This window comes from Mugil cephalus, chromosome 10 (assembly GCF_022458985.1).
Source record: "Mugil cephalus isolate CIBA_MC_2020 chromosome 10, CIBA_Mcephalus_1.1, whole genome shotgun sequence".
Lineage (NCBI taxonomy): Eukaryota > Metazoa > Chordata > Actinopteri > Mugiliformes > Mugilidae > Mugil > Mugil cephalus.
This window is the reverse complement of record NC_061779.1, coordinates 18,429,889-18,443,477: the sequence shown is the minus strand read 5'-3', so window position 1 is coordinate 18,443,477 and position 13,589 is coordinate 18,429,889. Positions and strand designations below refer to the sequence as shown.

General features: G+C 40.1%; 2 protein-coding genes across 4 annotated transcripts; both read right to left on the bottom strand.

Annotated features, from left to right (window-relative positions):
- Positions 1 to 5,932: 5,932 nt before the first annotated feature.
- bpgm (2,3-bisphosphoglycerate mutase) lies at positions 5,933 to 9,068 on the bottom strand. 3 transcript variants are annotated; one of them, XM_047596939.1, is made up of 4 exons: positions 8,971 to 9,043; positions 8,545 to 8,613; positions 7,846 to 8,468; positions 5,933 to 7,425 (listed from the first exon to the last, which is right to left on the bottom strand). In XM_047596939.1, the coding sequence occupies exons 3-4, from the start codon at positions 8,444 to 8,446 to the stop codon at positions 7,250 to 7,252; spliced, it is 777 nt and encodes a 258-aa protein (XP_047452895.1). In that variant the 5' UTR covers positions 8,447 to 8,468; positions 8,545 to 8,613; positions 8,971 to 9,043; the 3' UTR covers positions 5,933 to 7,249. The 3 variants fall into 3 exon arrangements, with proteins under 3 accessions (XP_047452895.1, XP_047452897.1, XP_047452896.1); XM_047596941.1 differs by lacking the exon at positions 8,545 to 8,613 and having other exon boundaries at positions 8,971 to 9,068; XM_047596940.1 differs by lacking the exon at positions 8,971 to 9,043 and having other exon boundaries at positions 8,545 to 8,917.
- Positions 9,069 to 9,804: 736 nt separating this feature from the next.
- On the bottom strand, positions 9,805 to 13,509 carry LOC125015236 (troponin I, slow skeletal muscle-like). Its single transcript, XM_047596942.1, has 8 exons — positions 13,407 to 13,509; positions 12,842 to 12,883; positions 12,722 to 12,728; positions 12,345 to 12,389; positions 12,121 to 12,252; positions 11,461 to 11,550; positions 11,176 to 11,349; positions 9,805 to 10,999 (listed from the first exon to the last, which is right to left on the bottom strand). Exons 2-8 carry the CDS (start codon positions 12,850 to 12,852, stop codon positions 10,913 to 10,915), a joined length of 546 nt encoding a protein of 181 aa, XP_047452898.1. The 5' UTR covers positions 12,853 to 12,883; positions 13,407 to 13,509; the 3' UTR covers positions 9,805 to 10,912.
- Between the last annotated feature and the right edge of the window lie 80 nt (positions 13,510 to 13,589).

Below are 13,589 nucleotides of genomic sequence, written 5' to 3'. Positions count from 1 at the left end.
GATGATTGTTTTCTGTTTTTTGCCTGCTTTGTGGACACATGTATATGCTCACACCCCGAGTACAGGTACCAACATGAACCCATAACAACTGTCCACTCAATTACTAGACAGGTGATGGGAGCATTGATCATCATGACATTTTAATTTTGTGGGGTAAGGGGTAAAGTTAAAGTCTTAAACTACATTAGAGCACATAGAGTTATTAACAACTGATTTTATTTCATGATCTGCAGGACATCTTTCTCTATATAGCCTATGTATTTCTCCATGTTCACGCAGCATTAAACTACACATTCAACAGATAAAGCTCATAAATTACTAAAGTCTTCAACAATCAACATGAAGATAGCAGCACTGACTGTCTTTCTGCTGGTCTGAAGCAATGGTCTGAAGTACATACTGCAACCAGGGAAGTTACTGACATGCAGCTAGCATGAATATGAAACATGCAAGCAATAGCCCTTCTTGCACTCTTTTAAAAATCTAAATGAAATAAGCAATATACTGTAACATTTTGGGAAACATGATTAATTACTGTCTTTGTCTGAGTTCAGTGAGAAAATGCCACAATTGTATGTGTCGATAATAAAAGAGGAAGCAATTAGCTTAGCATAAAGTCTGGAAGTCTTCTCTGGCTAGACAAAATATGTCCAAAAAATATGTCTCTTTCTAACCCACCATACCATAGGTTACCATAAGTTCACACGCCACACATTTATCACGCCGAAAAATGATAAAACTCGCCGCACACAGACTTTAAAAGAGATTAGTAATCTATGAATAGATGAGGCGGAGGCAGGCTGCTCTGCTTCAATGAGCGACCAATCAGAAAATATCAGCGGCCAATCAGCCAATAAGAAAATAGTAGTTGTCGTTGCTAGGTGAAACAGGAGGCCCTAACCACGCCTTCCACAAATGCGCGAAAATCGTCAAAGAAGAAATGGAAGTCCGTGGTAATCATTTCTGGTAATCTGTTAATCACTTAATTTATTATCATCTCATCTCATCTCATCTCATCTCATCTCATCTCATCTCATCTCATCTTCTACTAACACTTATCCTCACTTTGGGTCTTTGCTGGAGCCTAACACATAGACAAAAAAACATTCGCTCTCACACTCACACCTAGGGCCAATTTAGAGTCACCAAATTTAGAATCACCAATTAGGCCAACGAGCATGTCTTTGGAGGTGGGAGGAAACGGAAGTACCGAAAACGGAAGAGAAAAGCCACAGAGAGAACTTTTTTTTTTTTTTTTTTTTTTGCAATAGTTGCCACAAGCTCTTGAATAGACATGCAAAGTCTCTTCCGCAAAGGCTATCGCACTTGTTGCACTTTCAGAATCAAAAATAAAATGTTCACTAAAATGCTCACATGTGAAAAGTACCGTAGAATAAAAGAATTCGGGAAGGTAAAATAAGGTTATAGGAGTCTGCTTGTGACAGAAATGACTGAATATATTGATGCAGTTCCAATGCAGGCAGCACAGTGTTTGTGGAGCAGTGAAGGCATGGATTGATGAAGAATGCCTTTTATTATACTGAGGTTTAATATGCTTCAAGTTGAGTCTGATTAATGGATAAAGTCCTGAGCAAACATAAATTTAAGAAATCAAAAGCAGTTAAAATGCTCACATTTGAAACATTTGCTTCAAAAGCCAACTAGAACTCGCCTGAGAACCCATCAAGTGGTCCACTGGATGTTATAAGTCTTATAAGACATTAGTGCTTAGTAAGCAATGTAAAAGTTAAAAGTTTTCAGTTTAAGCCCTATAATAACATACATAACATCCGCTTTGTGTCCCTATTCATCCCAGCTTTGTGTACGCACCATGTGTTATTTGTGTATTGTCTGGCTTTGTAATTACTGGCTTGATGATAGTGCCTTAACACAGTGTCGGCAAATGTATTAATCAGACATCAAAAGGAGGCAGAGAAAGGCGTTCTGTTCTGTTCAAGAGTGTTTCTAATGCATGATTAACATTTGGTTTGGCGAGCCTTGGCAGACCTCACATCTTTAGTCAGGAAATGATCATAGAAGACATGCTGACAGCTGGATATTAGTAGTAATAAATACTGTACAACATGTGGGTGCAACAAATAGAAGCGGTTTTCGCATGGTTTGCGCTTCTTTATGATCATTACCAAGACAAATTACAGTAAACACAGCAATCAAGTTGTTGCTGTTGGAATATAACTATCGGTTATAAATACTGTACAACAGTAAGCAGCCTTCTGACAGCATCAGGGCCGTGCTAAGTCCTGCACGTGAATATCTGCTTCATCTAAAGTTCAAAAGACTGGCTTGTTGTTAATATTGCATTCTGAGGGATTAAAAGAGATCCTGCACCAATAGCAACGTCAGTTAAATATGCAAAACATATAGAGTATGTAGTTCCTAGGACCATAATCAGTCAAGGTTCTCGTTAAAGGATAAAGAAAGAGCTTCAACGCACTTATAGATAAACAGATGCCAGAGAGGCGCTTGCAATCAATCAAGAAGCCACAGCTGCTTACTCCTCATGTCCAAACATGGTCACACATGAAAAACTCCACGACCAGGACACAAATTCCACCCAGTTTACAAGTCACAATATGCTGTGGCAGTGACCTTTTCTGTTGCTTACTGAAATGTTTGTGTGCAGTCAGGTCGAAAAGGAGTGCGTGTTGTTTTGGGGCCGATAACCATCGGCTGGAGAAGTAAAGTGTCTCATCCTCTCTGTATAAAGTCCCTGGCACCATTCAGCTCTCCACTCAGTACTTTGTTTTAACAAGAGAGAGGACGCAACGCCATAACCAGCTCACATGTGGAAATTGATGTTTGCCGGCCGATAAAACACCTCAGAGCCTGGTTGATCATAGACGGCAACCAGAAATCTGCCCGGCTAATTCGAATACAAAGCCAAGCTACATTTCCTCCCTCAGCTGGGGACTTAATGGAAATAGATGCAGCTACGTGCTCCCCGGTCCGCGTCCCATCAGCTCAGATGGTGTAGTCGGCCTCCTTTTAAGGAAGTACACAGGCAGCATTAGTTGTAGCGTCCCAGCTTGGCGAGGTGCAAAGCCACGGACAGAGGGGAAAGTTTACTTTAGGGAATACCTGCACTACACAAAGTGGCAACCCAAGAATAACTTTATTTCCATTGTGATCACTGTGAAACAGCTTCCCACAATCCTGCTGGGAGGAAAAAATTACAACTGGAAAGATGCTTGTCACTGTTATTGAAAATGCATTTTAGGATTTAATATTTAGACTCTTTCGGCACTGAAATGGCAAGAGTTGCGCGTTTAAAATAAATCCTGCCTCTAAACCATTGCAACGCTGATGTGAGGAATGAAATTTCTCCTTCATCTACTGTAAGGCAAGCCGATTGCTGACAATTGACTCCATTAACGCCAGAGCCACTAACGCTCACCTCGACCCCCTCCTGTAATTTGCCCATGTGGAAAGCCATTTCCTCTACCATTAAGAGAGTCCCACCTGCACAAGTAGAGACTCTCACAACCTTCCCCTCTGTCAAATCACACCACATTTAAGGCACAAAGACACATTTGTCCGCAGACAAAAACATCAGCAGCAGACTCCCCCTCCCCCCTTCACGTATCACTTTCTCATTTGGCAGATTTGATTCACAACTTTTTTACTACTTTTAACCCCGTGCAGTTTAAAAACTCATCTGTCTGTGCTCTCTACTTTTTCACTGACACCAGGCAGACGGCAGAGGTTGGATCAGCTAATGTGATGCAGCTTTTTTTTTTTACACAGGGAACATAAGTCATCCACAGCTAAACATGTCATTAAATACAACTCTTGTTCTTTGTGTTATTGTTCAGAGACTGTGTTCGCCAATCATGTGGTCAAATGTGTTATAAAAAAAACTGTAACACTTCATAAATACACAGCTGTTTTCACTTTTATGACACAAAGCCACCCTGATTTCAGCAATCAAGGGAGGGGAGACAGGATCCTCCGGGAATCTAAACACATTTCCACTCGTAAGAGCACACACTGCAACCCCATGTGGTTGAAGCTTTTATCTTCACCACCATCTAAGGAATAAGAGTCTGACTTGGCATGTGCAGCACAGCAAACATCGCGTCCACAGCCAGACATCTGCTCAATGTATGAGTGGGTGAGACTAAAAACAAATGAAAGTTTTGACTTCTGTGTTGGACGGGGCAGAAGTCGAAACAGATTCGAGGGATTGAGCGCACTGTGCAACCAAAAAGCACATGTTTTGGTTTACAAATACTTCACGTAGGGGCATCCAGGCATTCAGCTGTTCTCTGTTACTCCCTGTCAGACCTGTGGAGGCCCCACCTTCTTAATGTTAGGTGTGCAGTCTTGATGCAGCTCATGGTATCTGAACACTGGTGCAACCTGTTATTTTAATGATCTTATTACATAACATTAAGTTCAGCAACAATTTATCCACTTTCAGTCATTAATTTCATGCACAATTCAGTCAAATTTCCCTTATAGTATGAAAACCATCAAAAGAAAATGCTGGCTATACGTATTAGCAGCTAAGGTAACCTGTGAATTATATTTTTGACATCATCTACCCATTTCATGGCATCTCTGATGTCTTGACAGAAACGCAACACTTCTCTTACATCTATTGTGGTGGTAAATTTCTGAATGATTCACTTCTAAAGTAAGCACTTTGAGCATCTAAAAAATGGAAAAGCACAATATAAAACCAATGCATTATTATTGTTATCATAGTTTCAAACATGTAATGTCTACTTTTAGCCAGGTGCATGGAGATTTAATCACATTCTTGTCCCAAGAAGCAGAGGAGTAAATTATCAATACATCTGACCTAATTTCTGTCAAAAAATAAATGTTATGAATAGTCAGCCATTTAAAGCATTTGTTCCCCATAGAGTTTCTCGACCTAAACCGGCTGGTCTATTCAGTGAGCTCCACACCTGCCTTGACATCGCACCAGATGATGTATGGGAACACAATACAGAAGTCATTAGCGCCTGAGAACAGGTGAACTCTGATTACTAATCCCTCATTTACAAGAAACGGCTATCCCCTTCAATCTGCACTGGCTAAGTTGTAGCACTTCATCACACATTATAATTGTCAAACTCACCAGGCCTGCAGACCAGAGTGGCTGTTCCTGCTAGAAGTCAGCAGATGAAGAGCAGCCGGAGGCTTATAAGGACGGCATGGAGCCTGCGGCTCCGCCTGCTCAAGCTGTAGCTCAGTGATTTTCACACAGGGCCTGCGTAATTTAACTTCAGGGATGTATTCAAGTTGTTATGTAGCTTTTTCCTCCTATACACAATTAATTTATTTATTTAACTTTAACTGTTAGTGATATCAGTAGGTTGACGTCCGGTTACAACATGCACTTTAAAGGAGGCAGTTAACAAAAATGGTAATCTCTATGAGATTGCGAGCTAAATTCAGGGTGGTTTCTCTAATACTTGACTACGACCATGACCTTGTACCCCTTGATTGCTGTTTGTATTACATTTTCTGTAATTGATCAAGTTGCCACAGCTGGCACACAGATAGGAATCTTCATGTTTATCACTGAGACCATTTAAGAGCATTTCCACTCAGTTGGAGGGTTTCTACTTGACTCAGCCTCGCTGGTTTGGCCAAATAACAGAAACGGTTGAGAAACGAAAGGAGCCACTCCTCTGGATCCATCTGTGGTAGCTAAACAGACTCAGCCATTAATTGTTTCCAGTGGGCTCACTGTGACCAGAATGCAAATTGCAAGAATGTCTGCACTTCCCAAACCAGGACGATTGTTTGTTTTCTAATATGTTTCTATTGCTCCATCACAAAATTTACAGTTTAAGTTAATTACACCGTGACGTCTGCGTCGCTACTCCCGTTGTCATGTGATGAACTATCGGATAAAACAGGTTAAAATGAACTGTAAGGCAGAAATAATAATCTGTAGGACACTTTGAATTTGCATTTATTTTGATAATACAAACTCTCAAATGTTATGGTGAGAACAACAGGAAAAACATTACATTACAAAACTTCAAACCTATCAGTGCTTTCTACCCTTTAGTAACAGCTGTTACTACTCCAGCTCACTCCTGTTGACCAGTGTACAGAAGTACTGTGACAAAACAGACAAAACGGGGGGCACAAACAATGTACACACCAGAGACACAATACAACAAAGTAGCCACAAAAAGTAAAAACATACACTTACAAATAAGGTGCCATACAAAATAATGTGCGCACAGTCTGTAACACTTTCCCCATGTTATTAACATTAAATAAACAACAACAAATGTCACATGTGCGACAATAAATTAGATCTAAAACTGAACAACAAAATCGTGCTTGTATTCGACAATTAAATGCTATTTGTATAAAATATCGATATCTACCATTCACAGTTGTTGCAGTTAATTAACAAGGGTGTTATATTTTTCATAATTCCCTATGGATACCCTCTAAAAAGTGCAAAGCATGAAGCAGTTATTTTACCAACGTATCCAGTGTTTTTAATTCAACTTATTCTTTTTTCTGTGTTAATGCACTGTGTAAGCCAAGCAGATAAACAGATTCAGCTGCCCTTCCCTTCTTACTGAGTGGTCCTTTTAAAACATGACTAACTCGTATTTGCAGCATTTCTGTGGCTCATAATGACCCCATTCAAGAGGGAACAGCCTGGCTATCATTTTTTATGAGGTTAGACTTGTCGACTGAGTGCCTGCATTGTTAAATAAAACAACAGTTTGATACTGAGCTCTTTAAAAGTAGCTGAATTAATACCAAAGGCACGTGTATAAAATGCAAAAAAAAGCGAAATGTAACAGAAACATATGTCTCAGCTTCCTTACACGATTAAACCTGTATCTAAGTAGGTAAATAAATTAATAACCACTTTAGAGTCACCATACAAGCACACAATAGGGACAGATATAGAACAAATGCTTCCTCATTGCGTAGACAAAACAGGTACGACAAAACAGTGCTGATTTATCCAATAACTTTATCCTGGCCCAGAGGAACCAATCTGACCTGCACCACACACATCCCAAGTCAGGCCTACAATGACACATTAAAGTAACTTCCCTGTAAGACTTAGATCCATCCCTTAAATCTAACCTTCTGTTATTGTTATTGTCTGGTGTTATTTAATGACTTATTCGAGCCTGTTAAAAGGTTTGGCTTCCACCCTATCTCATAAAAAGTGCACACAGGCAACGAGAACAGGGCTACTGTCTGCTAAGTCGTCCAGTCTTTTTCAGTGCATTCAAGTTGACGGCTTAGCTTTTCCCTGGTCCTCCACCTTTTTAATGGCTGCCTCAATCTTTGCCTGGTCTCCCAACAGCTTTCGAGGTTTCACAGGCTTGAGGTTTTCATCGAGCTCCAGCAGCACAGGCACGCCTGTAGGCAAAGTCACGTTGGCGATATCATTATCTGATATACCTGTGGGAAAAAAAAATTGCAGAGTTAAATTCAATTGCATAAGAGCAATGTAATGACAATAGATTCAGGAATGCAGTAATGGCAGATTGTTCTAGTATGTGCAAGATAAGAGTCTAATCTATAGTAGCAGTAAATGTGTTAAGTTTTGAGTGGCCCGTGGCACATGGAGCCCTCTGGACAAGTGTGTTAAAAGGTCAGCGCGGGTTTCATTGCCACGGCCATGTAACATAAACTCACTGGCCTTTTTACACAAGTTCAACCTTCCATTTCAGGAACTGAAATAGTCCTTCCTAATACAACGACGAGAAACGGAAGCCAGCAGTGTTCAAAAGCAGAAGCTGATTTCTACTGAATGTATTCACCCCACGAACACAAAAGCTCTGAGAGCACTGTTTACAATAGTGCTGTTCTGTAGCATACCTTCCAGGTGTTTCAGCAGGGCCCTGCAGCTGTTTCCATGAGCAGAAATAAGCACAGTCCTGCCTTTCTTTATCTCTGGGACAACAGTGCTGTCCCAGTAAGGCAACAGCCTGTCCAGCACCTCCTTCAGACTCTCAGCTCGGGGAAGACTCTCCTTTGGTATGTCACAAGTCGCATATCTGCGGTCACTGTAGATTTCCAGGAAGTACGGGTGGGATTCTTCGATCGGGGGTGGAGTGATGTCATAGCTCCTTCTCCACAATTTCACCTTTTCCTCTCCGTGCTGTAAAGCCATCTCTGCCCGGTTGAGTCCAATCAGGGAACCATAGTGCCGTTCGTTGAGCCTCCATGACTTGACAACAGGGACCCACTCCTGACCCATGGCCTCCAGCACCAGCCATGCGGTCTGGATGGAGCGGCTGAGTATGGAGGTGAACACCAAGTCAAACTTGTAGCCTTGCTCCTTCAGGAGCCGGCCGCAGTCCTGGGCCTCCTTCACGCCATCTTCGCTGAGCTTCTGGTCGACCCAGCTGCAGAAACGGTTCTCTTTGTTCCAGGCCCCCTCTCCATGCCTCAGCAGAAAGAGTTTGTACTTGGACATCCGGAGGGCTAGCAGCAGAAATCTGCACACATTTAATCATGTATTTAGTGACAGCAAAAGTGGAAATACATACATGAATTTGAGCAAATGCCACGAACCTCCAGCATACAGTGTACAGCCTGCCTTATTCCCAGGTGAACTGTGATCTGAGATCAGGAGCAGGGACTCTATGGAGGCAGGGCCACCAAAAGGTTAGAGGTTATGTTTAAAAATGTGACGTGCTGAAGGCGGTTATCTAAAGCCATTACACTGACTAACCATTTCTTCCCAGGCCAGACACAAAACAACAGGCAAGGATGGCTAATTGTGTATGCTGACTGTTTAGTGGATGCTGCTAGAAAGCGTTTTAGCTAACATGAAAGGATGGGTAAACTAACCGACTAATGCTTAATGCTGCGTGCATTGCAGCCGCTCGGACCGAGATGAACACGGGAGAAATATATAAAACAGAGCCCCAGGCACGAACGAAACAACCTCATCCCAAAATGACCAAGATATTAAAAAAAAAAAAAATACCTCCTTACCCTTGTGGTTTATAAGTCCAGCTAAATGTAGCTGTCGTTAATGTTGACAGTACAGCCGCGTTCCATGTTGATGATTGACACTGCCGTTGTCCAATCAGAAAACCGGCTTTGACTCCTATTGTCCAATCAGAAAGCCCAATATGCCATGTGGGCGGTACCTTAACTCAATGTTATGTCCATATTAGGAATAGCAGCAACCGTCAGGAGGAAGTGGAGGAGAGATCGTTGAGAGAGAGGTACAGCCACGACTAGATAACTGTACGTATGGGTACACTTTGCAGAGGATTTATGGTGTTTGAAGGAAAAGTACAGGCTATTTAGACAACTTTATTTACGTGCAGAACGAGTATACAGTTTATATTCGTTTGTAAGTGTTTTGGAACATTACTAGTAAAGTGCAAATATGACCAAGAGACCCAAAAGTTGAACAAAACCGCATCTTAACTAGAGTGGTTGTCAACGCAGATGATAGTAGCATTATTGAATTATTATATTATTTTGTCACATCCTACCTTGATATTTTGCCAAACCGTAAACTTAGCTGAAAGGCAACTCTGCTTTTCAAACATGGCAGGATAACAGTTATTTAAGATCAAAAATATAAATATGATATTTGAACATACATTGTGATTTTTACTGATGGAGAAAAAAAAATGTTTTTACTTGTCTCATTTTGATTCTTCTAGTCAGTAGGTAAGTCATATTGCTAAATCATAGATGTTGTTATGCATTCACAAAATTGGGTCCAATATAACACTGATATGAATCCAACAAACCTCAAATTATGACTGCAGCGTGACTCATGTGCCGTAAGGAAAGCAACAGGACTCTGAACAATGTCATTTCCATTTTATTATTTATTGCAATGCAATGTATTCGATGATGATGTGCAAATAATGTTCTCTGCACAACCATCACTGCCTGGTTTTGATCTGCCATCAAAAAGGACAAGAACAGACACCAAGAAACTGTAGGACTGCAGAAATAAACTTTTGTGCCAGTCTTCCCTCCATCCGGTCAACAAACAGGCAGGAAACATTGCTGCATATTCGTCACACCCCGAACATAACCTGTTCCCATTATTCCTCTGTGATAAGCACTACAGAGCACTACAGAGCTAAGAGTCATACAGACAGTCTCCCTCTATCACATAACTCACATGCTTATCTCGTGCTCTTATTGTTCCTTTTAACTTATTGCAAATGCACAAATACTTCTTACTGTAAGTATTGCTACATGTACATGTAGATATATACTTATATATATTCTGTATCAAGCTCACATCTACACACAGACTTATATAACCTTGTATATAAGTCCTGTCCATACCATCTGTATATATACCCGTTGTTCTTCTTTTTTTATAATTTTCTCACCTATATCCTATTCAACTACACTGAGAGCAGCATGTAACAGGAGTCACATTCCTTGCACACCTGGCTGGATAAAGCTGATGCTGATTCACTGATGATGTCTTTGTTTAAAACCAAATTATCTGTCCCTTGAACATTTAACTCCATCATTAGCTGCCCCTGGAATGTGCACTCTTTGTCGTTAATAATCTGGTATAATAATACCTCTATAGGTTATAGAGGAAAAATGGAAATGAGACAAATTAAGATTCACTGTCATATGTCCACCTGCACTTCCTGTGTATAATGACGAGTTCTTGTTTGAAAGATGTCAGAAAGCAAAGTGACATCACTGTAATAATGCAGATGGCTACATTCATGCATATATAGGATGCTAAAAGCTAAAAACACAATATCGCGTTCTAATATGTTATTTTTTCATTAAATATTATACAGTCAGTCTGCATTTAAATTTAATAGTTTAAGTTAGCACTTTAACTGGTCTTAATGTTCACTGGTGTTGTAAAGTGAGCATGGTTCCTCCCGTTTTTAGAGCAGCAAACACCTTTGCAGAGATATCCACGTCAAATCTACTGCCCAGAGTTAAACAACTTCTTTCTGCCTTCCATTCCAGACATGGCGTCCACGTTCTTACGCCAGTCGGTCACTTCCTCTTTCTGTTGGGTGATAGTAGAGAAGATTTGAATCATTTCACTCTGATTAAAGTAGTGAGGTAAGTTGGGGATCATATACACTTGTCCACATGAAATAGATTTAGGAATCATAAGTTTTGCAGTATGCACTCGGGTTTCACACAGTTGTGCACACATCTAAGCGTTGGCCTACACCTTACCTTCTCCTCCTCTTTCTTCACAGTCTTCAGGTTGGCCTTGAAGTCCACAGACTCTTTGACTTTAGAGCCCAGCAGAGCTCCCAGCATGGCATCAGCAGACACCCTCACCCTCTTCAGGTTTGGTCTCTTCATCTTGCCTTTCAACTCAAAGATCTTTTGAGACAAGTCCTGTATCTGTTTCGAACACAGTCAAGAAACCCGTTCAGTACCCTGCTCTAAAGTTTTGTTTTTCGTGAATATTGCATGCATGATTTCATGTAGAAAGTTTCTACAAGCATGTCTTACCTCGCGCTCATTTTTTGTCACCTTAGAAGCAATATCATACCGCTCTTCATCAACCACGTCAATTTTATGGTGTAGCTCCTTGCAAATATTCTGCGGAAAGCAAACCTTAAATGTATCAAACTTGTTAGAGCGCCAGTTATTGGACTAACTGTAATGTTAGTGCAGTGATTTGTTATGCTACTGCTCTCCATTATGGACAATCCATCCCATCCACTACACCAAACATTAGAGGGTCAGAGGAGCTCATTGCCCAGCAGAATGATTCAGCTCCGCTGCCATAGTGAACACTACAGAACTTTTATTCCATATTCTATCCAGCTGTATAACAGCTCATCTTTTTGTGCCAATTAAGTTGCTATGATCAATTAATTTCCCTTGCAGATCATTAAAGTCTGTCTAAGTCTATGTGATTCTATGTAAGTTTTCAGTTTTATTCTACTCAATACACTAATGTTAGGGCTGCAGATAGTTTTCATTGACATTATTTTCTTTTAAAACCTCTGTAAATAAACCCAAACAAATTAGCAAGTGTCATTTGAAGTACTTTAGGTGGGAAGAAGGGATACCACTCAACTTAACCCTTTCTTATTTTACAATAGCTTAAGTCATAACCCAAATCCCCCTCGAATGGATTAATTATGTTCTTAGTGATAAATGTACCTGTAGATCCTGCACAGACATGCCTGAAAGCTGGAGGACTGGCACTTTCTCGCCAAGAATCCTCTGTCGTTCATCTTGTCTGAATTCCTTTTCATTATCCAGCATGGTCATGGCCTTCTTGAGCAGTTTTGTCTGGTGCAAATGCAGAAGGACACTTTATTAATCCTGACATTTAATGGTTTACGGCACTTGAGGAGTATAAATCTCAGTTTTTGCATCTGTACCTTCAAGAACAGTCTGCGAGATGCAGAGATCTTTGGCTTGGCTTTCTGGAAAGGACGAGAGTGTGCAGGTTAGTTTATTCAGGTTTCTCTCAAGTATGCATCCAATTTTTCAAGGGTTAGTAAGATTTTACAATCATCTATGTAGAAGTAGTCCAGTATAAACACAGCGATGCTTTGAATTTTATGATGTTTAACTAAATAAAATCTCTAACTAAAATATATTTTTAGTTCAGGGTGTTAAACAAGGTCTCTCTTGTAGTTTTACATTTCATGGACATAACATGAGGAGTCAGAATATCAGCATCAGTCCCATAAATGATTCCATAAGTCCAGAAATCAACATTAAAAAATGATGAATAAATAAAAACTCAACTCACCGGAGGCCTGTACAGTTAGGAGATTCATGGTGCAAAAAGATAGAGAAAAGATTTTAACGTTTTTTTGAATCTCGCACAATAAATATGAAGTGTAGTGTAATGAAACTAATGGTTACTTACCCTTGAGACATGATTGCGGTTTTGTGTACGACCTTGTTGAATCTGGTAATATAAAAATATGTATTTTCACCGAAGGATACAAAGAAGTCGTAAACCTTTCAGCTATTTAACATTGTTGCTAAGATGTTATAGCGGCGTTCACTCTATGCATGGCACTGTCTGAAGGTCAAATCTCTAATAAAAGAAATACTCCATAAAACAAGGACAACAATAGTTATAATTTCCTGACAAGTAATCAGTGAAAAAAATACACATGTAATCTAAAGGGAGTAGCGTTTGTTGGGGTAAAGCTCATAAATCAAATACAGAGTCTTTTGGGTTATTTATAACTTCAGCTAAGACATCTGTGGGAGATCAGAAGCAAATCTCAGACCTGGTAAGAAAAAACTCACTTATTATGAGCCCCTGTTAAAATGAATATGATGCACGGTTTTAGTAAGTTAAACTATCATCAATATAAAATTAAACTGAAGTATGTGTATCAGTGGAAACACAATTTTCAATCAAAGTATATTGCAATAAGATCATCTCTACATGATCTGTAGTTTCAAAATAAAATCCTTACCTTATACGGTAACTGACAAATACTCACAGGCGTCTTTTTCTGAGACAAGAAGGGAAGAAAGAGGGTAGATATATAGATTCTAGCGCCCATGTGAGTGGCTCACTAAAATAGCCCGTCTGTCCTTTCCATTCTTGCACTGCATCTCTCATATGCCTCGCGTATGAGGTGTGAAAGTTCTTACTG

Excerpts from the sequence above, each read along its gene's own strand:
- LOC125015236 (XM_047596942.1), bottom strand. Across the intron at positions 11,551-12,120 it reads TGTCTGTGCAGGATCTACAG|AATATTTGCAAGGAGCTACA; the intron begins GTACATTTATCA and ends TGCTTTCCGCAG. Across the intron at positions 11,350-11,460 it reads TGACAAAAAATGAGCGCGAG|ATACAGGACTTGTCTCAAAA; the intron begins GTAAGACATGCT and ends TGTTCGAAACAG.
- bpgm (XM_047596941.1), bottom strand. The coding sequence starts at position 8,446 with ATGTCCAAGTACAAACTCTTTCTGCTGAGGCATGGAGAGGGGGCCTGG. Across the intron at positions 7,426-7,845 it reads CCTGCTGAAACACCTGGAAG|GTATATCAGATAATGATATC; the intron begins GTATGCTACAGA and ends TTTTTCCCACAG.